At 67.4% G+C, this 24,993-nt stretch overlaps 2 protein-coding genes across 10 annotated transcripts in view; both read left to right on the top strand.

Moving 5' to 3' along the window:
• Positions 1-987: 987 nt before the first annotated feature.
• Positions 988-10,852, top strand: FGR (FGR proto-oncogene, Src family tyrosine kinase). Of its 5 annotated transcripts, none has more exons than XM_040535097.1 (13): positions 988-1,209; positions 5,149-5,209; positions 5,338-5,589; positions 5,683-5,785; positions 6,060-6,158; positions 6,350-6,453; positions 6,556-6,705; positions 7,103-7,267; positions 8,248-8,427; positions 8,677-8,753; positions 8,834-8,987; positions 9,696-9,827; positions 9,988-10,852. In XM_040535097.1, exons 3-13 carry the CDS (start codon positions 5,349-5,351, stop codon positions 10,194-10,196), a joined length of 1,614 nt encoding a protein of 537 aa, XP_040391031.1. In that variant the 5' UTR covers positions 988-1,209; positions 5,149-5,209; positions 5,338-5,348; the 3' UTR covers positions 10,197-10,852. The 5 variants fall into 5 exon arrangements, with proteins under 5 accessions (XP_040391031.1, XP_040391034.1, XP_040391032.1 ...); XM_040535100.1 differs by lacking the exons at positions 988-1,209; positions 7,103-7,267 and adding exons at positions 2,716-2,840; positions 7,615-7,770; XM_040535098.1 differs by lacking the exon at positions 988-1,209 and adding an exon at positions 2,716-2,840.
• Positions 10,853-17,564: 6,712 nt separating this feature from the next.
• AHDC1 (AT-hook DNA binding motif containing 1) overlaps positions 17,565-24,993 on the top strand; it is a 51,852-nt gene continuing 44,423 nt past the window's right edge. For 2 of the 5 annotated variants that reach the window (XM_040534797.1, XM_040534796.1), the window contains exon 1: positions 23,166-23,651. In XM_040534797.1, coding sequence (XP_040390731.1) covers positions 23,462-23,651 — 190 coding nt within the window. In that variant the 5' untranslated portion in view covers positions 23,166-23,461. Of the gene's footprint in view, positions 17,747-17,802; positions 17,906-18,252; positions 18,500-23,165; positions 23,652-24,993 lie in introns of those variants that run through there. The other 3 variants (XM_040534804.1, XM_040534805.1, XM_040534798.1) reach the window with 3 other exon arrangements.

Below are 24,993 nucleotides of genomic sequence, written 5' to 3'. Positions count from 1 at the left end.
TGGTGAGCGGCCGCCCCCCCTGCTGTGCCCCGTCCCCCCCCCCCCAAGGGGCACCGGTGGCCACGTGCCCGTCCCGGCGGGGACCCGTGGCCTCGGCCAGCCCCGTCGCCGCGTGAGAACAGGAAGCCCCGGGGCTGGACTTGCTGTCACACAGGAAAGAAGAGGTCAGTGCCTGCGAGGAGCACCTCACACCTCCCCAAATGCTCTGCCTGGGGGACCCCTGCTGCAAGGGACCCCCCTGGAACCCCCTGGAGCCAGGATGCCAAAAGCTCGAGGGGCTTTTGGTGTCCGAGCGCCTGGACTGGGAGCCCAGGGGGGGCGCATGGGGGCTCACTGCCTCTCCCAGGGCTGGCTGGGGTTTGGGGTTTGGTGCCAAATCTCGGGAGCCTCCCACTTGCAGCCTCGCCCGGGCGAGGCGTAAATAAGGAGGCCGGCGTCCGGGGCACTGCCGACAGCCGCAGCGACTGTGTGAGTGGGCCAGGAGCAGCGTGCCCATTTTGGGGACCCACGGGAGCCCCCAGGGGACACGGTCCCACCACACCTGGGGAGCCGGACCACTCCTCGCCTTCCCACAGCTTCACCCTGTCCCAACTCATCCTGCCCTGTCCCACACCCCGCTCCTGGGCTCATTTTATCCCTGCCCCATGTTTGCAACGTACCTGTCCCCGTGCCATCCCCTGCTTGGGGGGGCTCAGGGATGCGTTTGGGGGCAGGCAGCACCCCAACCCCGCACACGCTGCCTTTTGGAGCACGACAGCCCCACGCGCACCCCATAAATCACCAGCAGACCCCGCGCAGGGTCCCCGCGTGGGGCTGCGCCGTGGATGGGGCACCCCAAAGCCACCGTCCCGTGTGTGCCCCCAATGCCACCGTGTCCCAACGGGCACGGGGAAGGTGCTGGGCCCCGGTGCGGGCGGCAGGGCTGGCTGGTACAATGAAGCATCGCTGGGAGCGCGGGGAGGAAGGGGGGGCAAGGGGAGGGGAAGCTCAGCTCGGCGGCGAGAGCTGCTCGCGAGGCAGGGAACCGCACGCACACGCACTCCCGCTTCTCCCCTCGTCGCCCACCCAGCCGAGCCCTGCTGAGCCCCCCCGAGCCATCCCCCGGCCCCCAGTGCCGGGAGGGTCGGGGTGCTGCGGTGGGACCCCGCCGGGGGGGGGGGGGGCCGGGGGCCGCTGGGCTCCATGCGAGCCGGAGCAGGAGGGCTGACGGTAGGAGGGATGCACAAGGGTGATGGGAGGGCAGGTGGGGGGGCTCGCGCTGCCTCTTGCAGTAAGGTGGGGGGGGGTCCCCTGCATCCCCTCGCTGAGTGTTTTCTTTTTGGGGAGGGGGGGTGTCTCTGTGTGCTGCCCCCCGCCTCGAGCGTGGCGTGGGTTTGGGACGGGGCGCTGAGTAATGGGGACGGAGGGCCCCATGGGGGGGCCCTGCCTCGCCGCCCCCCCAGCCTCTGCGGTGATGCTGGAGATGGGGGAGGGGGGGCAGCAGGAGACCCCCAGCCTCTCTCATCCTGGGGGGGAGGCAGCGGCAGCGGGGAGGCTGGGGGCAGCCTCCAGCTCGCCCTCCCGGCACTAATCGGCAGCGCCGCAGCCGCGGGGACGCTGCTGAGACAAAATAGAGCTGGGGAGGGGGCTGGGGGGGGCCCATATTGGGTGGGGGGCACCCTCTCCCACCAGCCCCATAGGTGTCCCCAGCCTGCCACCACCACCGTGCTGAGCTCCGCCACCCCCACCCGGGGCTGGGAGCCGGGGGGCAGCTCCGGGCGCACGTAGGGCTGGGGGGGCCCCACTGCAGCTGGGTGCCCCCCCCCCCGCGGCCGGCGGCTCTGCCTCGTCCCCGGCCCTTGGTGTGTCCCAGGCAGGAGCAGGAACTCGGCGCTTCCTGCCCCGCACAATTCCCTCCCCGCCCTGCTCCTCCCGGGACATTGTATTTGGGGCCGCGCTCCGCTCTTGGCTGCCTTCCTCCTCCCCTGCAGCCCCTCGGATCCGGGAATTGCTCTTCTTCCAGCGGAAATCCTGCTTTCCCCGCCAGCGATGGGGCTGGGAGGCTGGGGGGGGGGGGTTGGGAGAGGCGGGGGGAGAGCAGAGCGGGGGCCACGGCTCGCTCCGTTGTGGGCATCTCCTGCTGGGCCGGGGGGTGAGGGGCACCCCCAGGCTGGGGGGCGCAGCGCAGGTGGGCTTCTCGGGGCCGATCGCTTGTAGGGGTGCTGTGCCCTTCCTCTTCTGTATAGTCCCGGTATAATTGGGGGGGAGGGGGGGTGCAATGCTCTGCCACCTCCTGGGGCAGGCACTGGTTGGTGGGGGGGCCAGCAGCCCCCGTGGACCCTCCCCAGCCTGCCCTGCATGTGGCAAAGGAGGGGAAGGGGCTTCTGTGGCCGTGTGTCCCATGGGCAGCCATGGGGTTCCCTGCCCTGCCACGTTCCCATTAGGGTGGGACACCCGCTGGGACCACCACAGGCGATGCTCTGATGCTGTTGGGAGCTGGGTCCCAGCAAGGTGCTGCATCCCCCCGCCCCCCCGCCACCTCTCCTGGTGTCCCCATGGGCCGAGAACCGGGCAGTGGGGAGGCAGGAGGTGTCCCCTCGTCCCCTCCCCAGCAGAGGTGTCTGCAGGGCTCCTGCTGACAGGAAGGGACGTGGCTGGAGGCCCCATATCCTAACGAGGCACCCAAAATGCATCACCGTCCCCTGCTGGGCTGCAGCTGGGACCCCAGTGCCGCAGGGTGACCGAGGGGACCCGGCAGGCACGGGGCTGCGCCGTGCAGCGATCTCGGTTCCTCTTCCCCCAGGGAGGCTGTGGCAAGGTGGCGAGAGCTGCCAGGGGTTGCCGGGCCACGTGGGAAGGACGTGAGTGTGCAGGGCAGGGGGTGGGATACGGCCCTGGGGGCACTTTGGGTACCCGAGGGGCTGCAGCCCACGGTGTCGCTGCTCAGCCCCACCAGCGTCCCATTTACGACCCCGTTTTGCCATCCCCAAAGCCTGGGACCCTGCCAGCCGCAAGGTTCCCCTTGGAGGCCGCGGCAGCATCCTCTTCCTCCTCCTCCTCCTCCTCCCCCACGCCGCGCTCCCTGGCCGCTTCCTCCTCCTGCTGTGAAGGTGCCGGCCTGGGTGACGGCAGGGCCCGCGGGGTGCCCCCTGCTCCTTGTCCCTGCGGGGCCCCCCTTTGTGCTGCGCCCCAGGGTCATGGCTGAGCCTCGGGTCCGGGCGTTGGTCCCGATGCCACCTCGGTTTGGCCCCAAGGCACCGGGTCTGCGATATTCGGAGAGCCTCCGGAGGTCTCCGTGCATCTGCAGCCCCCACGAGCCCGACCCCTCCGTCCCCGTTAGTCCCCAGAGGCAGGGGACGGCGGCAGGGGCTGGGGGTGATCCCAAGGGGTGACAGGCAGGGTGACACGCTGGGACATCAGACCGAGGCTCAGGGCTGGGACAGCGCTCCCGGTCCCTCCCTTCCTGGCTGTCACCGCTGAGCTCATTCAGCCCCCTGGCCACCCGCTTTGGAAACCACCCCGTGCCACCAGGACCTGGAAACCAGGCTCTGGGGTGTGGGGGGGGGACAGGAGGAGCAGATGGCCAGGCGGACGGTGACAAATCCCAGACCCGTGGCGGCGGGGGGGACAAGTTGGCCGGGCGTCCGCGTGGCACGGAGGGGGCACGGCGGGGCGTGAGCTGGCACGGCGGCGGCACCGGTGCAGGTGGAGCCAGCCGGGGGGGGGGGCTCGCTGCCCATCTGCTCCCAGGTCTGGCCGCCAGCACGCGGAGCCGAGCGCGTCCCCTCCCCAAAAATGACCCCAGGGACCCGTTTGGGGGCCACCCTTCGAAGGCGGGTGGGATGCTGCGTGGTGGCTGGGGCTAAACCCCAAGGTGTGGGGGTATTTGGGGTTTGTGCCTTTCTAGGAGCTGCCCCGCGCCCTCCCTGACCCCCGGCTGCTGAGCTCAGCAGAGAAATTCAGCAAAATGGGAAGTTTCAGAGCGCAGTGCCAGCGACGGGTCCGGTGTTTCTCATGAAGAGGGTTTGCGAGAGCTGGGAACGTTTGTCAGCTGAAATACCAACTTCTTCTCAGAAAAAAAAAAAAAAAAAAAAGAAAAAGAAAAAAGCCCCAAAAACCGGCCAGGCCCTCTCGGGTTTGGCAATTCTGTCCCGGCTGCAACAGCCTCGGCCTTGCCAAATGGCTGGTGTTGAAAGCGAAGGTGGCCAGGGAGAGCCCGGGGCCACTCGAGCTTGTTTGGTGTTTAGAAACCTGCTGCCGAGAGAAGGAAAGGAGAGTCAGGGACTGGGATGGGGGAAATCCACGTGAAACGTTTCCTTGGCCCCAAAACCACGGCATTTGCCTCTCAGATTTCGGGGACAGGACCTGAGCCTCCCTTCCTCCTGACAAGGGGCCGGGACGTGGCTGCGGGGCCAAACACGTCTGCGCGGTGTCACCTCCACGCTCCCGGGCTGGGCACGGCGCAGGGCTGGGACCCCCAAATCTCCGTCCCTCCCAAGGCAGCTGTCCCCAGGGGACAGGGGACAAGGGCCAGCGCTGTCCCTGGTGGGAGCGGTCCGATTTCCTCCTCCTCCTCCGTTACACCTTCGCACAGCGCTGGCCGGAAAAGCGCGGCCGTGACCGCAGCGAAGCAAGCGGGGCCCTTCCTGCCCCGAGCCACCAGTTCCCCCGCGAGCTCAGGGGACGGGGACGGGGACGTTTCGGGGGCTCCTCACCGCCCTGCCTCGCTCCCTCCGGCCCCGCGGGGTGGCTGGGGGACGCTGTGCTGCTTGGAAGGAGGTGCTCGGCTCGCGGGGGGACCCGGCGGGATGTGGTTTCAGCCCATGCAAAAGTATTTTAGCTCGTGCAGCGGGACTGCAGCTCGTGCAGGGGTATTTTAGCTCGTGCAGAGTCCTCTGAGCCTGTGCAGCAACATTTAAGACCTCATAGGGGTATTATATCCTGTGCAGGGGCGTTTCAGCTTGGGGAGGGGTATTTAAGCCTGTGCGGGGGTATTGCAAGCATGCAGGCTTGCTGCAGCCCGTGCAGGCTTGCTGCAGCCCGTGCAGTGATATTTAAACCCTCGCAGGGGTCTCGCAGCCCCTGCGGGGTTTTTGGAAGCCTCGCGGGGATGTTTTAGCCCACGCAGGGGCTCTGCCCCCCTCTTGACGCCCTCCCCGCTGCCCGCAGGTGCCTCTCGTCCTCCCCGCGGTGCCATGGAGCAGCTGAAGTGACCCGCGGAGCCGTCACAGTGAGTGGGGCCGCCGGGGACGGGAGCTCCCGCGGGTGCTGGGGTTGGGGGGAGCAGGGGAAGTCGGGCTGCGGGTGCCTCTAAGTGTGCCCGTCCGTCCGTCCCACGACCGTCCGTCCGCCCTGCAGGCCGTGCCAGGATGGGCTGCGTGCACTGCAAGGAGAAGGTGGCCGGCAAGGGGCAGGCAGGGAGCAGCGCGGGGCCCTCATCGGCCCCCACCCTGCAGTACGACGCCGACCCCGCGCAGCTCGGCGGCGCCTTCACCCACATCCCCGACTTCAACAACTTCCACGGCACCGCCGTGCCCACCGCTGCGCCCTTCGCGGGGCCGGGCTTTTACCCCTCCAACACGCTGCAGGCGCACAGCAGCAGCATCACAGGTCAGTGGTGAGCTGGGGACGGGTGTGGGGGGGGTGTCCTGGCTGCACCCATGGGTGCTGGGTGGGACGGGGCTCACCCACGGTGTGCCGCAGGTGGGGGTGTGACGCTTTTCATCGCCCTGTACGACTACGAGGCCAGGACGGAGGATGACCTGAGTTTTCAGAAAGGGGAGAAGTTCCACATCATCAACAACACGTGAGCCCCCCCGCACCCTCCCTGGCCCCCTATCCCACTTGGCGAGGTGCTCCCAGTACTCCCAGTACAACCCAGGCTGGGGACCCTCCTTACCAGTAAGAGAACTGTGTATGTCACGAGTTGGGTGGCCCCAGCAGAGCCCTGGGGTGGGTGCCCTCGGTGGTGGGGGACAGTTGGGTCTGGGGGTGCTGTGCGTGGGGAGGGGAGGCGCGGGGCGGCCAGGTCCGTCTGTCCGTCCGTCCCTCCTCCTCACCCTCCGTCCGTCTCTCCCCAGCGAGGGTGACTGGTGGGAGGCCAGGTCGCTGAGCTCAGGCGACACGGGCTACATCCCCAGCAACTACGTGGCCCCCGTGGACTCCATCCAGGCAGAGGAGTGAGTACCGGGGGGGGGACACATGGGTGGGGGGACCCAGGCGTGCTGGCACCCCATAACAGTACCGTGATGAGAGCGCGATGCTCGCACATTGCTTGGCCCTAGTGCAAAGCAATGTCCATGGTGCCAGCAAGGGCACTCGGGGGACCCATGGGTGCCCCCCGGCGCTGATGCCAGCCCCCCCCCCGCAGGTGGTACTTCGGGAAGATCGGGCGCAAGGATGCAGAGCGGCAACTCCTGTGCCACGGCAACTGCAGGGGCACCTTCCTCATCCGGGAGAGCGAGACGACGAAAGGTAGGGAGGGGGCCGTGGGGACGGTGTAGGGGGCCGTGGGGACAGGGGGGGCTGTGCCCCGTGCCCCTCCGTGTCCCACCCCTCACCCCCGCTCCCACCTAGGTGCCTACTCCCTCTCCATCCGGGACTGGGACGAGGCCAAGGGCGACCACGTGAAGCACTATAAGATCCGAAAGCTGGACAGCGGGGGGTACTACATCACCACGCGGGCGCAGTTCGACACCGTGCAGCAGTTGGTCCAGCACTATATAGGTAGGGTGGGATGGGGGGGCTGTGGCGGGGTGGTGGGGGGCGGTGGGGAAAGCCCAGGGGACCAGTTGGCAAGACCCAGCCTGCTCGGCCAACTGGGTTTAACTGGAGGAGGAGGGGGCTGTGCTGGTGGCAGCAGGAGGGGGACCCCCGGGGGTCCCCAATCTTCCATGTCCTCGGTTCAGGGAGCACCCGGCCTCTCCGGAGAAGGTAAATAGCCCCCGGGTCTTGGGGGGCATCACCCTGTAACGGGGCTGGGGGGGCTGCAGGGCTGTCCCCAGTGGGAGGGAGCGCACCCCATGTATGTGTTTTGGGGAGGGGGGCACTTCAGTGGGACCAGGGCGGGGGGCGAGGGCCGGGGGCACCCCGGGGTGACGCCTGCCTCTCCCCGGTGCCACAGAACGGGCGGCCGGGCTGTGCTGCCGCCTGGCCGTGCCGTGCCCCAAGGGGACCCCCAAGCTGGCCGACCTCTCGGTCAAAACCAAAGACGTGTGGGAGATCCCCCGCGAGTCCCTCCAGCTCCTCAAGAAGCTGGGCAACGGGCAGTTCGGGGAAGTGTGGATGGGTAGGGCCCGGCGGGCGAGCTGGGGCGAGCGGCGAAGGGGGGGGGAAGCGGCGGGGGCACCCCCAGGCCTGGCACCCCCCCGGAGATGGGCGTGGGCTCTTGGTGCCCTAGGGAAATGTCCCATCGCCTGCTTTTGCAGGGCACCCCGACTCCTCCCCGCAAGCATATATCCCATATATCTCCCGTATCCCCGATGGGACCATGAGCAGGAGACAAAACCAGGCCGGGGGGGTCCCTCGTCGTCTTCCTCTCCCTCCCGCGCCCCGTGCTCCCCCCGCTCGGCATGCATGCTGCGTTCATCCCATCGCACACCCTCCCCCCCTCCTCCCCTCCCTGCGCCCCTGCAGAGTGCAACGACGGGTTGTGCCATCTGCTCACCCGCGCGTGCCCCGCTATGAAGCCCCAGACCCTGGGATTAGCTAAGGACGCCTGGGAGATAGCGCGGGAATCCATCAGCCTGGACAAGAAACTCGGCATGGGATGTTTCGGAGACGTGTGGATGGGTAAGGCTGGCCCAGCCGGCCGGGAGGGGGCAGGGGCACGAGCGGCCCCGTAGGCAGCATCGCGGGGACCAGGCTGCGGTGGGGCAGAGCTTGGCACCGCTCCGCTGCGGATGGATGGGGAATGGGGTACGGCTGTGGTTAGATGAGCCCACGGGTGCCTCGTCCCCGTGCCACGAGGTGAGGAGGAGTCCTTGTCCTGGGTTGGGCGCGGTGGTAGCATGGCCCTTGATTGCCCTGGCCCGAGTTCCTTGCTCCTCTGCTCGTCCCTCCGTCCACGCATCCATGCAACCATCCACCCGTCACCTACCCGTGCACCCCTCCATCCATGCATGGATCCATGCAGCTCCCCATCCCCGCACCCCTCCAACCACGCACCCTCCATCCACGCACCCTCCATCCACGCACCCTCCATCCTGGCCCTGCCGGGGCCGGGTGTCCCCCCCGGGGGCTCCAGGTGACGCCGTGTCCCCGGGCCAGGCACGTGGAACGGCACCACCAAGGTGGCGGTGAAGACGCTGAAGCCGGGCACCATGTCCCCCGAGGCCTTCCTGGAGGAGGCTCAGATCATGAAGCGGCTGCGGCACGACAAGCTGGTGCAGCTCTACGCCGTGGTGTCGGAGGAGCCCATCTACATCGTCACCGAGTTCATGAGCCAAGGTGAGCGTGTGGCAGCACCCACGGGTGCCCCCCCCGGTCCCTCGGAGCTGCCCCTGGCTCTTCTGCAAGCACCACCCTGCCTGGGCACGGCCAGGGTGCGCAGGGACCTGGTCCAAGGGCTCCCTTTGGTGGGCACGGCTGGGTTTCTATGGGGAGAGCACCCTTGGGTGAGCATGGCTGGGTCCCTACGAAGGAGAGCACCCTTGGTTGGGCACAACTGGCTCTTTGACTGGCACCTTCTGCCCCCAGGCAGCTTGCTGGACTTCCTAAAGGACGGGGACGGCCGCTACCTGAAGCTGCCCCAGCTGGTGGACATGGCTGCCCAGGTACCGGGGAGGCTGGCACGGGGTGGGTGCCCTCAGGGGGGGACACCCAAGGGTGTCAACACTTCTCCCTGCCGCCCCAGATCGCCGCGGGCATGGCCTACATCGAGCGGATGAACTACATCCACCGGGACCTGCGCGCTGCCAACATCCTGGTGGGCGACAACCTGGTGTGCAAGATCGCTGACTTCGGCCTCGCCCGCCTCATCGAGGACGACGAGTACACGGCACGCCAGGGTGAGCCCCCGCCCGTCCCAAAGCTTTGGGGACCGCTGCCACGTCCCTGCTGGGCTGGGTCCCAGCACAGGCCTGGAGCTGTCACCCCCGGTGCTGGGTGCCCTGAGTGATGGGTGTCCTGAGTGGTGGGTACCCCAGGTGCTGGGTACCCCAGATGGTGGGTTCCCTGGGTGCTGGGTGCCCCAGGTGCTGGGCACCCCCATTAATATGTACCTCAAGTGCTGGGTACCCCAATTAATAGGTACCGCAGGTGCTGGGTACCCCAGATGATGGGTTCCCTGGATGATGGGTTCCTTTGGTGCTGGGTACCCCAGGTGCGGGGTACCCCCATTAATAGGTACCCCAGGTGCTGGGCACCCCAAGTGTTGGGTTCCCTGGGTGCTGGGCACCCCCATTAATATATACCCCGGGTGATGGGTACCCTGGATGATGGGTACCCCAAGTGATGGGTTCCCTGGGTGCTGGGCACCCCCATTAATAGGTACCCCAGGTGCTGGGCACCCTGGATGATGGGTTCCTTTGGTGCTGGGCACCCCAGGTGCTGGGCACCCCCATTAATAGGCACCCCAGGAAATGGGTACCCTGGATGATGGGCACCCCAAGTGATGGGATCCCTGGGTGCTGGGTACCCCTGGTGTGGGTTACCCTGGGTGCGGGTGCCCCGGGGTGCCCCGGCCGTGGCTCACCCGCCTCCCATTGCCCCCCCAGGTGCCAAATTCCCCATCAAGTGGACGGCCCCGGAGGCGGCGCTTTTTGGGAAGTTCACCATCAAGTCGGACGTCTGGTCCTTCGGCATCCTCCTGACCGAGCTGGTGACCAAAGGCCGGGTGCCCTACCCAGGTACAGCCCCCCCCCCGGTGGGGTGGGCACCCTTGGGTGGGCTGGGCGGCGGGGCGCAGGGCCCCCCCTCCCCAGCAGGACCCCCACGTGCCTCGGTTTCCCCGGCGGCTTTCCCCACGGGGGTGCAGGATGCTGATGGGGCCGGATCCTTATCTCCTAGGGATGAACAACCGGGAGGTGCTGGAGCAGGTGGAGAGGGGGTACCGCATGCAGTGCCCGGGGAACTGCCCCCCCTCCCTGCACGAGGTGATGGTGCAGTGCTGGAAGCGGGAGCCCGAGGAGCGCCCCACCTTCGAGTACCTCCAGTCCTTCCTCGAGGACTACTTCACGGCCACCGAGCCCCAATACCAGCCGGGGGACAACCAGTGACCCCATGCTATGGGGGGGGGTGGACAGGGGGGGAGCGAATCCCCCCCTTTTTGCAGGGGGGTTTCTCGCTCCCATTGCCTGTGCCCCCCTGTAAACGCCCATGGGGTCGTGCAGGGGGTGCCACCGGGGGGGCTTTGCACAAGGATTTTGGACTCAGGGGGCAGCGCCTTGCCCAGATGTGCACCCCCCCCCCAGCCCCTCTCTCGTTGCCTTCACAGCCAGCTTTGAACCTGAGAAGTGCTTTGGCTGGGGGGAGGAGGGTGGGTGCCCCCCCGTGCCCCCCACACCCCTACCCCACAGCAGCAGAGGCCTCAGGGGGCGGGTGGGCAAGGGTGCGCCCTCCCCACGCCAACCCCATCCCCTTGTCCCCAGCTCTGCCAGCTCATCTCCACACAGGTGGGGGGGGAGCAGAGCGGGGGCTCAGCCCCCCAGATCCTAGCACTGAGCTTCAGCCCCCCCTTATATCGCCTTTAATTTATACAGTTTCACCCCCCACACACACCCCAGCAGGCACCCACACCCAGGGAACCCCTATATGTGGGGGGGGGGGACAGGATCCTTGCTCCTCCCCCCCCTCCCCCCCCTCCCTTTTAACTCCTGTCCTTAAATTAGAGCCAAATCCTTAAAGCCATAAACCCCTGCTTGCAGTGGGGGGGACACAAGGGGTCCTGGGGTGGGGGGTGGGGGTCTGTCCCGGGGGCTGTTCCCACAGCCCTGTTGCCTTACCAGGGGGGCACGGGGTGGATTCACCCCCACAGCAGCTGGGGGGGGGGCTGTGGCTTGGCTCCAATCCCTGCAGCAAGCATTAACTGGGGGGGGGGGGGCATTGTGGAGGCACAGGGCGCAATGTGAATGTGATGGCACTGGGGAGGGGGGGGGTCACCCCACCTGGGCACCCCCTACCCCATATTCCAGGCTTGGTCCCGGCTCTGCCCCCCATGGCCAGGACCCCCCACAGCCATGCAGCAGGGCCGGGGGGGCGGCACCCAGCCGTGCCCCCCAGGCTGTGCCACCCGGGGGGGGGGCTGGGGGAAGGGCCGGGTTTGTTGTTAATTTTTTTTTTTTTTAATTCCAGTCTGTAAATAGAGAGAAATAAAAATCTTTCTAACAAGCCTGGGTCCTTCTAGCCCCATATCAGGGGGGGCTGCATGCCCCCCCCGCCCCCCCAGCTGAGCCATTTGAGGCTGCAGGCAAGCTCCCCTTGCAAATAAAAGCCCAAAAAACAGCAGGGGAAGGGGCAGCATTTGAGTTTTAAAGCTGCTCCCCCACAGGGGAGCGCCCTTGCAGGGGGGGGACTGTCCCCTCCCGCTGTCCCCCACCCCTCGGGGCTTTGTGCTAACGAGGCAGGCAGCCCCGGCTTCGTTAGCGGGGGGGCCTGGGCAGTGTTTGGGGGGGGGGGGAGCCGCTTTTGCTCAAAGGCAGAGAAGGGGGAAGGGGGGGGGATCCCATGCATGAGGCTGGGGAGGAAGGGGTTAATTCCGCCTGCAGCCTGGCCTCCCCAGCAGGGCCCAGCTGTGGCCGCTAATGAATTCCCCAGCACTGGGGAGGGGGGGGCAGCAGGTGGGGAAAGGGGGCAGGGGCTCAGGGACACCGCGCACCCCTCGTCCAGCTCCGTCTCCTGGGAAGGCAGCGGGGCAGGGCTGGATGAGGCCACCCCGTGCCCCATGCTGTGCCCCATCCCATGCCTCATCCCATGCCCCATCCCATCCCATGCCCTATGTCATATCCCATCCCATCCCATCCCATCCCCTCCCCTGCTCCATCCCATCCCCTGCCCCATCCCGTGCCCCATCCCCTGGGGGACCATCTGGTGCCCAGCAGGGAGCAGAGCGGCGCTGGCACACCCCAGGTCACCAAATTGCAGCCGCTGGCACCCACGGGCGCACGGGATCTCGGGGCCGCCTGCACCCCGTGGGCATTGCGGCGGCTCCGTCCCCCCCGGCTGCTGCCTGCATGGTGCACGTGCAGTGCACGCGTGTTCACACGTCCTCTGCGTGCACACGCAACACGGAGGTGGTGGTGCACGTGCATACACATGGCACAGCCCTGCCCGAGCTCTGTGCACACCCCTGCGTGCACGTGTGGGTGTGCGCAGCCAGCTACTTGGGGTGCACGTGCATCCCAAAAGCCATGTGCAAGGAGCAAGTCCCTCACCCTAACGGGTGTCCCTTGTCCCCATGGGGACATCTGTGTTGTCCCACCTTTGCCCCCCCCCCCACCCTCCAGCCAGGGGGGAGCACCCTGGCTCACCCCTTGCTCGCCAAGCCCTGCACAGCCCCAGAACCTCAGGGAAATGTCGTCCCCCCTCCCCCTTCCAGCACGTTTTGGGCACCCAGGGGGAGGAGAAGGGGGCTGGAAGCGGCAGTGCTGGGAGAAGAGGGGATGGCCACTGCGATGGGGACCGATGGCTGTGCCCACAGATGTCACCTCTGTCCTGGGTGGGAAGCACTGCCAGCACGAAGGGCTGGGGGGGCACGGTGCTGAGCCCCAGCCCCAGCCCCAAGGGCTGAGCCCATGGCAGGGTGACCCCGGGGGCAGCAGCAGGCAGGATCAGCCCCCGCTCTGCTGGGCTGCCACGGCGGCAATTTCCTCCTCCAGCATGAAATTCACTTAAAAAGAAATAAAAATGCAAATCCGGGGCCTGGTGCGGAGGGGCAGGCTGGTGGCTGGTGCGGGCATCCTGGCTGCTGCCTCCCTGCAGCATGGGCCGGATCCTGACCACCCCATGGGATGCGATGTCACCCCTGTGTCCCCAGTCCAGGACCCCCGTCCCCAGCTGTGCCGGTGGCAGGATCGGTGCGGGTGCCCCCTGCTCTGCCCCAGGGCTGGCTCCGGGTGTTTGCTCCGTGCCGTGCCCCCGGGGGGACCCTGCAGGGATCTCTCCCCGCGGTCACGCCGCAGCGGTGCCCTGCCCGGCCTGGCAGCAGGCTTTGGGCAGCAAAAAGCCCGGGGACGAGGCCAAGCTGGGGCTCAGCCACCTCCCTGCTGCAGCCTCCTGCACGCCCCTGGTCCTGTCCCCTTCATCCATCCCCAGCTTTCCCCTCTGCTGTCACGAGGCTTTAAGGGACGGGCAGCGGGGCTCGAGGCCGTGGGGGCCTGCTGAAGGCGCTGCGGGGGGGTGCCTGTTGTGTCCGTCTGTCCTCCCCCCCTGGGTGCCTCGAGGTGGGGGCGAAGGGGTTAAAGGGCGCAGCTTCGCCCAGCGTGCCTGCAGGCTGGGCAGGGGAGGGGGGCATTGATTTTATGTTAATGCCGGGCTCCATCGACCTGGGGAGCGGGGATGGAGGGACAGCCACCGCAGGGCACGGCCACCAGCCCCTGGGGGGCCGGGGAGGGCAGAGAGCAGCATCCAGACCCGGGTGGGGGGGGAGCTCTGGGCTGGCCCCTTCCCCTCCCCGCTGCCCGGGTCCCTGCAGCATCCCAGGTAGCGCTGCAGAGCCGAGCTGTGGCTGCAGCAGCTTCTGGAGAGGAAAGAAAACAGCTCAGCATCACCTCCCCTCCCCGCGCACGCACCCCGGGGCATCAGAGCCCCCTCCCGATGCACTCCCAGGACCCCCCCGACACCTCCAGGACCCCGCATACACCTCCGGGACCCCCCATCCCCATGGTGCCCAGGCCCATCTCTCCTGCTCCAGCCCTGCTGCCGCAGATCCTGGCCGTGCCGCCCCGCTTGGCCGCGCTCCCCGCTTGGGGGGTGCTGGAGCGGGGGTGCCCGCGCGGTGCCAAGCGCGGTGGGCGCAGGTGTGAGACCGCTGCAGATGGCCGGCGCTGCAGACCCTGGCAGGAGGGAGCTGCGGCGCTGCCACCACCGCCACCAGCACCCCCCCGGGGGGGGCCCTCACTGCCACCAAACGCCGCGGCTCCGTCGCCACCGGCGAGGTCCCGTCCCCACCCGGCACAGCCCCAGGGACCCCGCGTCTGTCCCCGTCCCCTTCGACCCAAGCTCCCCAGGGGCTGGCAGAGCCCGCCTCGCTCCCGGTCCTTCCATCGTCCCCGCGGTGGCGATGGCCAGACAACAGTGGAAGGTGGCCAAGAATGCAATTTTAGGCTTGGCCAGCCTCGTGACTGCTGGCCCAGGCCCGCGGGGACCGTGCCCAGAGGGGAAACTGAGGCACGGGGGGATTTATCCGCGGTCACGCGGCGGCTCGGCACCGCTCGCTGGGAGGGGACACATTTTTCCATGGAAAAAGCAGCCGAGGGTTGGGAACGGCCACGCAGCGGCCACGGCAACATCTGTGACTGCAGCTGGGGAGCGAGGCAGGCTGTGCACGGCTGCTCGCCCGGTGCAGGCGCTACCCGACGGCACGGCCCCTCTGCCCCCACCTCTCCCCATCGCCTCGGACCCACAGACCCAGGACCTGGCTGCTGGCGGGGGTTTGGGGCCGTGGGGTTTTAGGAGCGAGGCGAAGAGTGGCAGCCACGGAGGTGTCGCAGCAGCAGCGATGCTCTGCTGGGACCTGGTGCTGCCGAGTGGCACTGAGATGTTTGCTTTTCGGCAAAATCCTAAATCCAGGATGGGTTTGCTGCCTGGGGAACGCCCTGCTCCAGGGCTTCGGAGTCACGGGGACGAGGTCTCTTCTGCTGCAGTTATTGGGGTAAAATCAGGACGGCCCCAACATCAGCAGTGGGGCAGGAAGCCCCCAGCCCCAATTGGGGTCGGGGGATGCTGCTCTCCACCCCAAAGGCAGCTCCCACATCCAGCACCCCCCCTTGCCATCCCCTCCTGGTGCCCACCCACCACGCACCCCGCTCCCCCCGCTGTCTCCCAGCCCCCCCAGCCCCCATATCCCACCTGGGGGTGGTTTTGGGGGGGGGGGGGTCCCAGCTGCTGTCCCTAACAAGCAAAGCCACCACAAGCTCTCGGGGGACAAATGCAGCGTGGGGACAAGGCGGTGGGGTCACCCGGTGACCCCATAATCTCAAGGAGGGTGGCGAGCAGAGCCTTCAAACCCCTCCCTGGCTTTGGGTAGCGGTGGGTGGGCACGGGCTGGGGGGGTGGGTCCCAATCCGATGCGGCCACCCCTGTGGCACGGCGACACGGGGCTGGGACCCGGGGACAGCGGTGGCCCCGGCTCGGCAAAGCAGCCGCTAGATGGTAGCGTAGGTCCACGCCAACGCTGCTGACACAGCACTTGGCTGCGAGAGGGACAGGGGGCCCGGGTGACCCGGGTGGCCCTGGGGACCCGTTTTGGCCACCCCCCTCCCCGCCCCGTGGCACCGGGGGGCTGGCCACGCGTGGGGCCGGGACACGGGTGGCGTGGGCACCGCGCCCCCGCCCCGACGCCCCCTGGCACCGCTGCCCGCCCGCAGCTCTGGGGGCTCGGGGTGACGGGGGACCCCTCTCCAAAATTCCCCCCCACGAGCATCCTGCCCCAAAGCAGCCCTGCGGCCAGCTGGCGACCACCGGGGACCACCAGCTGGACTCGAGTTGGGGACAAACCCACGCCTGGGGGCAAGCAGGGTCACCCAGCTCGATGTGGGGGTGCTGGGCACCCATGGGAGCCCGGCAGAGCCCCGGTGGGTGCCTCTCTGCAGGGACCCCATTGCGAAGCACCTCGCTTTGCTCCTTCTCGCCCGCTCCCAGCCCTGGCGAGGGCTCCATGCCAGACGGATATATATATTTTATGATAACTATAGAGATGCACTTCAAACCTGACAAAGGACTTTGACAGTTTTAAGCATCTCTTTGATTAATACATGACCTTTTAATGCTTCGGATTAAATTAATAAATCTTTTACATTCCAACCCATTCTGCTTGCAATGTAATGTTTTCTGCACGACCTCCTTCTCTCCCCGCACACGCAAGGCATCCCTCTGTCCTGCTGTCCCACGGCACACGCACACACAGGGCAGGTACATCAAGATACAGCCTTGCAATATTCATACGGTGCAAAGCCCCGCGAGGCGAGCGGGGAGGGATCCTCCTCGGTTTTGAACCATCCCTAAAAATAGCAAGAAAATTCAAAGCTGACATTCAGGGCGAGGGGACGAGGAAGCCTGCAAAGTTGCTCACTCAGCCACCAGCAATTGCAGCGATCCTGTCTGCGTGTGCAGATTCCTCTGCTGACCGGGCTGGAGCGCCGGGCCTCCTCTCCACACGGTTTCCAGGAGCTGGGAGCGATGCAGACGGGTCGCCGTCCTCACCCCCGTCCCAAATCCGAGCCTGCCAGGGTGAGCAGAGCCCGGGAATGGAGCCGCTGGCATTTCGGATACAAAGCGTGGCGATGAGTCCATGCTGGAAGGCAGCTCTCGATCCAACCCCTGTTGAACCAGTTTGTCCCAGTCTGGTGGCGGAGCTGGGGAGCCCAGCCCGTATCCTGAGCGCGGATTCACTCCCTGGCGCCTGTTGATCCCAGACCACGCATCAAAACCCAACGTGCAGCGCGCCGGTGAGGCAGAAGGCTGCTGTAAAGCCAGGTGCTGTGTGTCTCCCTGCACCCATGTGTTATTTCATCGATGACTCACGTGTTATTAGCAGCCAAGCAATATTCCCAATTCCCTGGAGTTAACCCTTCACTCATCACTCACAAAACCACGATGTCACAACAAACATCAGTGGGATTATCTGCGTTAATTATATTGTATCTACCGGCTCTGGGAACATTAACATTGGCGGAGCCTTGGAGGGAAGGCGCTGAGGATGCTCGAGGAGCCACAAGGAGGGAGGTCACGGGGGCGTGATGGCAGCTGGGGGACATCTCCCCGCTCTGCCACCACCGTCCTGGGTGGCTTTGGTCACCACCTGCCCCCCTGGTGTCCCCTCCGTGCCAAGGGGGACGTGGCCAAGAGGGGATCCCTGCACAGCACCGTGCCCTAGGGATGGAGGAGCGGGGTGTTAGCAAACAGCGGGGAAGTTTCCAGTGCCGCCAGGCCCTAGCCACGGCTAACTTTAAAAAAAAAAAATAAACTAAGCGGGAAAAAAAAAAAAAAAAAGAAGAAGAAAGGCTAATTAGGTGGCTTCAAGGGGGTGTGTCACGGGGTAAAATTCGGACCGAGGATTGGGGCGGGGAGGGGGGGTTTCGTGCCCCCCAAACCCCGCATCCTAACGGGGAGCGCAGTGCGGGTGCAACCCGGGAGAGGGCAGCAATGCCCCGTGCATCCCACTTCGGGGGGGGGGCATCCCGGGGGGGGGGGGGCAAAACACCCGGAGGGTGTTTGCCCCCCCCCCCCGGGATGCCCCCCCCCCCCCAAAAAAAAATTTAATCCCCCCTCCCCAAGCAGAGCGCGGAGATGCGCGCCCCTTTGCGCCCCTCCCCGCTTGGCAGCGACGGGGAGGAGAAAAGCGGGGAGAGGAGAAGGGGCGGGGGGGGGAAAGGAAGGAGGGAAGAGAAACGAGAAGGCGGGGGGGGGGGGAGAGAAGGAAGGACTACAAGGCCCGGCATGCCCCGGCGGTGCTGCACGGCTCCCCGGGGTGCCGGATGCTGGCCGTGCCGCTGACAGCGGAGCGAAGCGGAGCCGCGGTCCCCGCCGCGCACGGAGAGGGCAGGGCGCGCCGCGCCGCCGGCTCCGCTCCCCCCTTTCCCAGCCCCCACAAAGCCGGGAGCGGCAGAAGGCAAGAGCGAGGGAGGAGGAGGAGGAGGAGGAGGTGGAGGAGGAGGAGGAGGAGGAGGAGGAGGAGGAAGGGGGGAGGCAGCAGCAAGCCAGGGCTCTGCTGCGCTGTGTCTTTCTTTGCTTTCCGCAGGCGGCTGAGCGGCGGAGGCGCAGAGGGGAGGTCGGTTCCCCTCCGCCTCCCGCTCCGCTGCCTTTTGTGTGTGTGCGAGGCGAAGGGGTGCGTGGGGGGGGGGGGGGGTGGGGGGGGTGGGGGGGGGTGGTGGGGGGTGGTGGGGGGGGGGGGTGGGGGGGAAGAGAGAAAAAAAAAATTAAAAAAAAAAAAAAAGAGAGGGAGAGGAGGGAGAAAAAGAAGCGGAGGGGAAAAAAAAAAAAAAAAAAAGAGGAGGAAAAAAAATAAGAGGAGGATAGGAAAAAAAAAAAAAAAAGCCGAGCGGCAGAGGGGGAGAGAGGAAAAAACAGGGCAAAAAAAAAAAAAAAATCAAATAGGGGTGGGGGGGCTGGGGGGGAAGAGGGGAAAGGAGGAAAGGCGAGAGGAAAAGAGCAGGCAGGGGACGGAGGAGGGGGCGGGCTGGCAGGAGCGGAGTTGCCTGGGGAGAATGTGAGCAGGAGGCGCTGGAAATGCTCTCGTTGAAGGTGGCGAGCGGTGCCGAGGGCTCCGGGACTCCCGCGGGCGGCCAGGACGCAGCCCCGGCGGACGGCAGGAGCCTCCCCAAGCGGGCGGGCTCCGGGGGGCTCGGAGCGCAGCAGCCGGCGGGTGAGTACCGGGGTGTCGTGTGTCCCCCCCCCCCCCCACCCCCGGCGCCTTTGTGTGGGGCTGGGACCCGGGGGGGGGTCGTGGCTGGAGGCGGGGGGGGGGGGGTCGTGGGTGGGGAGGCGGAGGGCCGAGGGGGGGAGAAAGGGAGGGAGAAAGGGAAAGGGGGTGTCGTTGGGGGGGCACCCAGCTTGTTGGTAGAGAGGGTGGAGGGGGAGGGAGGCGCGCCCCCCCCCCCCCCCCCGTGTGTGTGTGTCCCCCGCTGTCCCCTCCGCCGAAGTTGCGCGGCGAGTTGGTGCCAAATTGCAGGAGTTTAATGGCACTTGGGGAGGGGAGAGGGGGGCGAGGGGAGAGGGGGGAGACGAGGGGGGCGTCCTGGCGATCGCCCCCTCCTCCCCCCCCCCCCCCCAAAAAAAAATCCCCCGCCGTGCCCCATTTGCACGAGTTCAGCCGCCTCCCCCGGCCAGCCCCCCCCCCGGCTCCCCCCGGGCTGCGAGCGCTGAGTGACAGCTGTCAGAGCCGGCTCCGTCCGCTAGAAGGCGGAACGGAACATGTCAACAAAATTTGGGGTTATCCTCGCAGCCCTGGGGGGCGTGAGGAGCTCTCCCCCCCCACCCCCCCACAACCAACCCCCTGACCCCCAGGGCAGAGCCTGACCCCCCCCGCAGCCCGGCCGGGTGCGCGGGGAGCCGGCGGCGGGGGGCACCGGGGAGGGGGCGCTGGCCCCAACTCGTGCTCTCCGCGGCGCCTTCCCCTTGCGCAGGGCTCGGCGGGTGCCTGTGGCTTCTGCTGCCGTCCCCCCCCCCCCCGCCACCCCAAAACGTGGTTGGCCATCGGATCCTTCCACGCACCCCCCCACACCACCCCCCCCGGCAGCCCGTTTCCGAGCCCCCCGCTTCTTTGGCACGCGCACGGCACCGGGGACCGCGGGGACCCCGGGGGGGAGCTGCGGCCACCCCGCGGGGGTCACGCCAACGGCGGCCTCGAAAAGCCCCGGGGAGGGAGGCCTGGGGGCAGGTGGAGGCGGCCGGGTCCCCGCTTGTTTACTTGCCGTGGGAGGAACTGGCCCCGGCCGCGACCAGGTGGCCTTGTGCACGAAGCCACTTGGCCGGCTGCTGCGAGAGCAGCGACCAAAAGCCGCGGTCTGAGCTCATTGTGTGCTGCTGCGAGCCCCCGGCGCACCGGGGAGTCACTCCAGATTTATCCTGGCGTGACAGAGAGCAGAAGCGAGCCCCGAGGGCGCGGGCACGCATCCTGCCCGACGCTTTGCAGCCGGGAACCCGAGCGGGGGGCTTTTGGGGGGCACGCGGCCGAAGCGGGGGCCCTGCGGCCCCCAAGGCTTTCCAAACCCCCCCCCCCCCCCCCCCCCCCCCCCCCAGGTGTCCCCTTACACTGGCTCTCCTGCTGGTCTCAGGAATTTGCAGAGGAGGGTGGTGGTGGTGCTGGTGGTGCTGGTGGTGGGGAGGGGAGGAAGGAGGGAGGGAGGGAAGGGGGGGCTGAGCGGGGGGGGGGGGGGGGGCTGGAGAAGGGATGGCGCGGCGCCAAATTCCGCTCTGCCATGTCTCTGTAACCTGAATAGGCCAACTCCATCCCTGGTGCGAGTCCCCCGTGGCTCCGCCGCGCTCCAATGCAGTTAGGCGCGAGGAGGTGGCTTTCGCCCGGCCGCTCTCGTGTCCCCCCCAGCCCCACAATTTGCCCCCCAGCACCACCACCACCACCACCAGCAGCTCCCCGTACCGAACCGGAGCCCGGCTCCTTCCCTCCGCCACCGAAACCGCCGCGTGCATGCCGGCACCGGGCCGGGAGGAGCCGGAGGCGGCTGGGGGGAGAGGCGAGGGGCTGGCACCGCGGCGGGGCCGGGGGAGCCAAGGACGCGCGGGGAACGGGCGGCCGGCGGGGGAGAAGCGATGGAAGCCCGTGGAAGGTTATAGGGAGCCCGGGGGGGGCCCGGCACTGCCCTGGCCTCCTTAGAGGAGGCAGCAGAGACCCGGGGCAGGCTATTTCTGCTGAGATCCCGAGGAAAGCTCTGGGAGAATTGTGGGCTTCTATAAATAGTGTGTGTCAGCCGAGTGGAAACAGGGCCTTGAAATGCTCCTGCTATTCTCCCGAGTGCTTGGAACCAGCTCTTGGTAAACAGGGCAGCGCTGGGGAGGGCTGTTTCCTACTTCCGGGCTCGCGACGGGAGCGTTTTGGGGGGAGCAGGAGGGACGGGGCCGGGGGGGTCACTTGGCGACAGAGCGGGGCCCCCCCGCGGGGCCGGCTGCCTGATGCTGGGCTGTGGTGGGGCCGCCCGGATGCGGGGTGGCCCCCGGCTTGCGCTGAGACCCCCCCGTCCCCTCCCCAGCGCGGCGAATTTCGGGGTTGGGATGTGCCGGTCGGCCCGCTCGCGGTCCTCGGGGGGTGTCGGTGCTGGGTTGGGCTCGGTTCTCTGGGGGATGCTCTGCAAAGCCCCCCCAAATGGACGGGGTGGTTCTGCGGGCTCCGTCTCGGGAGGGGTGAGATGCAGCCCCGGCTTAAATCGCGGGGTCGCGGCGTGCTCCATGTCCCTCTGCTCCCCACTGCTTGTCCGTCGAGGCTGGCGTTGGTCCTGCTGCTCCGGGGTTAGCAGGGCGATACTCCGAGCGATGTCCTGGTCCCGTGCGGGGGTCTGGGGGGGTGAGCGTTCGGTGGCCGTCGCACCCCTCTGCTGGGGACCCCCTCCCTCGGTGGGTGGCCTTTGCGTGCAGAAGGGACCTGGGGACATTTGCCCAGGATGTTTGCCCAGCTCTGGGAGCACCCCAACAGTCCCAGCACGGCGTGGGGCGCCGCGGTACGTGCGGGGCTCCCCCACGTGCAGGGCTTTGCTCCCGCCGCTCTCATCCCGGGGCATTGCGCGAGGATCCGGCCGTGTGGTGCATGGCACCGGGTGCACGCTGCCCGGCCGTGCGTGCCGGCGTTCCTTCGTGCTGCAAAAGGTAGCTCGAAAGCCGCGCTGTTATTATTTTCCTTCCAAAACACCGTAGCAGGGACACAAACAGGGCGCCTCTGAGGTGCCCACTGTGAGTTCGTACCGCGGTGCACGGCGAGCTCCGCGCTGCAAGGGGCCCGACGCGCTCCGGGGGTGGTTGGGCGCCACGCAGCCCAGTTTCACCCAGTTTCACCCAGTTCCACCGCCCGGTTTCGGGGTCCGTCCCCGTGGGCTGGGTGACCCGGGCGAGGGCTGGCGCGCGCCCGCGCGGTGCCGGCGCAGCGAAGCACGCAGCGCCGCGTGGGTGGGAAGGGGCGAGCGCGAGTCCGTTTTGCTCTCTGCCTTTTTTATTTTTTTTTTTTCCTCTTTTCTTCTTTTTTTTTTTTTTTTTTTTTATTTCCCTCTCTGTGGGTTGAGCGTTGGGGCGACAGACAGGGAAAGTCTGAGCAATGGTCTCCGCGCTGGTGCTGTCTTCAATCAGCGCGTCCCAGAATCCCTCGCTCTGGGCCTTCTAGGCACAAGGGCTTACAGCGAAAATCGGCAGCTGCAGCTGCGAGTGAAAGCACAAGAGCCCGGCTGGGTCTTTGGCATCGGCAGGAGAGCAAAAAAAAGCTGGGGGAGGCGGGGAAGAGAAGAGAAGAGAGGGGGGGGGGGGGGAAGAGCGATGTGCCCTGTGGTTTTTTTTTTATTTTATTTTTTTTATTTTTTTTATTTCCAGCCCTGCCACCGAGGGTTGTGTTTCAGAGCGACGCTTCCCAGGCGCGGGAGGGGGGCGCGCGGCGATGCCTCCGGGGAGCTCATTAAATCCGCCGGCCCCCCCCTTTTCCCCGTGCGCCTCGCCGGCCGGGATGCGGCGGGGAAGGAGGGAGGGACGTGCCGGGTGGAACCGGCTGCCCGGTGGGGACAGTTACTGGCCCAGGCAGGAACGCTGCCCCGGGGGCTCACCTGTCGGAGCACGTAGGACGGGTGCGTGCCAGCGGGGCCGTGACAAAGGCAGGCGCAGCGCCGGGGACTCCCTCCGCGCCGGGGCGAAGCCCCCGGGGACGCCGAGGCGGTGGGGATTCAGGGGGCTGGCGGGGGGCTCGGGCGATGCAGGGAAAGGGGGGGGCAGCAGGCGTGAGCGGGAGGGGTCGGCACATGTGCGGGCAGCGTGCGGCGATGGGGCTGGCGCGCGGATGGCGGCGGCGAAGGTGGGCGCCAGATGGGTGCTGGCAGGGGACGCGGTGCCATGGGGGCACCCGGGCGTGGGGACCCCCTTCCCCGGCCAAAAACCAACCCGGCGCAGGCGTGAGGGCCGGCACGGCCTCGCCTGGCGCGACGCGGGGGAGATGAGGGAGAGGCGAAACGTGGTGTCGGTCCTGGCAGAGGGAGAGCAGAGCGGTTCTGGCACCCGCCAGCCCCAACCTCTGCCCTTCCCGCGGCGAAACGAGCTCCAGGCGGCGGGAGCAGCATCCCTTCCCCGCGCCGCCGCCCCCGGGGCCCCGAGCCCTGCGCACGCTCCTCGCCTCCTGCTGACTTCAGCGCATCGGCTTGGGCTCGGCGCCTGTAAATTCCTCGCAAAACCTGGGCCTAAAATATCTGGAGGAGGACGGAGGAGCGCCTTGGGCGAGGGAGATGAGATCTTCAGCTGTGGGAGAGAGGGAGGCTGCTCCGCTGCAGGCGGCGGGGCTGCGCCGGGCTCCTCCAGCTGCCGGCCCCCGGGGAATTTGCCAGGAATAAATCTCGCCCCGGCAAACTTGGTGGCTCGGCTCGGGACAGAAGCGCCCGAGGAGCGAGGGGCACCCGGGGCGGTGGCACGGGAGCGGGCTGGGGCTCGGTGGCTGAGGAGGGACAATAAATGCTGAGAGGGAGGCGCTAGGCGGGAGCTGTGTGAGAACCAGTTTGCGAGGTCCAGATTGGCAGCAGATCCTGAACCAGGAGGAGCTGAGCATCCATACGGCCCCTGCCGAGATCAGACGAGACGACAGCGACTCGGTTTGGGGGAAGAAATTGGAGGCGGGGGAAGCTTTTTTGCTGAAATGAAATTTGAACCCCAAAGTGGGAGGGAAGTGGAGGTGGGGGGCACGGCTCTCTCCACATGGTTATTACTGCTGTTTTCCACCCAGCTGAAAGGAGAATGTAGCTTAATATGGACCCGCGGGGAGGAGAAGCGCTCGGGAACGGGGATTTGTCAGGAGGGAGCTGGGAAACAGCGAGCGAGACGTAGAGGTGAGCGCGGCCAGCGGCGTGCCCAGGGAGGTGCTGGCAGCCCGGCGGCCAGGAGAGGCCGGAGCCGGGCTGCAACAAGGCGCTATTGTTCTCGGCGAGCGGGGGGCCACCCGCGGCCCCCCCAGACCCGCCGCCTTCGCCACGCAGCTGGAGGAGCCGGCGCGGATGCGGGGAGGCTGGAAGGTTGCAGGGAGAGGTTTTCCCGGTAGCTTCGTGGCCTGGCCGGGACCGGTGGGTGCCGGCGGGACGCGGGGTGCCAGGGGGTGCCGGTGGGATGGAGGCGCAGGGGCCTGGCGGGGAAAGCAGGAGGGGAAGAACCGCAGGTGAGCAGGGAAAGGGGTGAGCCACAGGGATGGGAGCAGGGCGAAATGGGGCGCTTCAGCCCTGCGGGGAGCCCCCAGCCCTGGTGCTGTCGCTTTCCCCGGTGCGGTGCCGTGCTGCGTGGCCCCCTGGCCCTCGCCGTGCGCCGGGGCTGCCGTCGGCGTCTCGCTGCTCGCACGGAGCTGCGGGGTGCCGGCATCGGCTGCTGCGTTGCCGCAGCCGCGGGCTCTGCCCTGGGCCACGCGGGTGCTCGGGGACTCCCCAGGGTGCTGCGAGTGAGTGAGCACAGGGGATTGGCGAGAGGAGGAGGAGGAGGAGGAGGAGGAGGAGGAAGAGGAGGAGGAGGTGTGTGGCTGGGGGGCCGTGGCCAGGCTGGGGGAGGCGAGGGCTGGTCAGCTCTGCACAGCTGGGTTCAGCTTATCCCAGCCCTCCTTGGGATCCCCGGGGCCGGGGGCAGTCCAGGGCCTGCCGTGCCCACCCCCAGCCAAGCTGGGAAGGAGAGACCCCCCCCTTATCCCCCGGGGCTGGCGTTTGCTCCCCATCCCCCCCTGGTCCCAGGTTGGCTCCCCTCTGCTGCTTCAAACGCGGAGATGCCCCGAAGGCAGCAGAGGCACCTCAGCAAGTGCACACGAAATATTTGAGCACGCATGGGTGGCTTTGGGTTTGCTGTGGCTCTCGCCCTTCCCCGGCCCTGACGCTGCTGCTGCTGGTGGCGTGCGCTTCTCGGGAGCCCCCAGATTGGGGGCACCCATGGGTGCTTCTCGTCTCATCCAAGACAGGGTGTAAGGTTTGCTCGGCGGCTCTTGCTCGGAATTCTTGCGGCTGCCCCAACGGGACCAGCGTGGCACTGCCGTGCCGCCACGGGCACCTGGTGCGGATGCCACCGCATCCACCGCGAGCCGTGCTGATGCCGCCCACCTCCCCGAAATAGCAGTAGGACCTCTGTCCTTCATCCCCACGCCCTCCTCTTCCTCCCTGCAGCAGCAAAGCACCCTGCAGCCGGGCCCGGAGCCCGTGTCGG

This window comes from Cygnus olor, chromosome 23 (assembly GCF_009769625.2).
Source record: "Cygnus olor isolate bCygOlo1 chromosome 23, bCygOlo1.pri.v2, whole genome shotgun sequence".
Taxonomy (NCBI): Eukaryota; Metazoa; Chordata; class Aves; order Anseriformes; family Anatidae; genus Cygnus; species Cygnus olor.
Note: the sequence above shows the minus strand (reverse complement) of the source record. Positions and strands in the feature narration are given on the sequence as shown.

What these genes read in the sequence shown, in the direction of transcription:
- FGR (XM_040535097.1), top strand. Translation starts at nt 5,349, where the DNA reads ATGGGCTGCGTGCACTGCAAGGAGAAGGTGGCCGGCAAGGGGCAGGCA. An exon ending in GGAGAGCGAGACGACGAAAG is followed by an intron (nt 6,454 to 6,555) that starts GTAGGGAGGGGG and finishes GCTCCCACCTAG; the next exon opens with GTGCCTACTCCCTCTCCATC. An exon ending in CACCGAGTTCATGAGCCAAG is followed by an intron (nt 8,428 to 8,676) that starts GTGAGCGTGTGG and finishes TTCTGCCCCCAG; the next exon opens with GCAGCTTGCTGGACTTCCTA.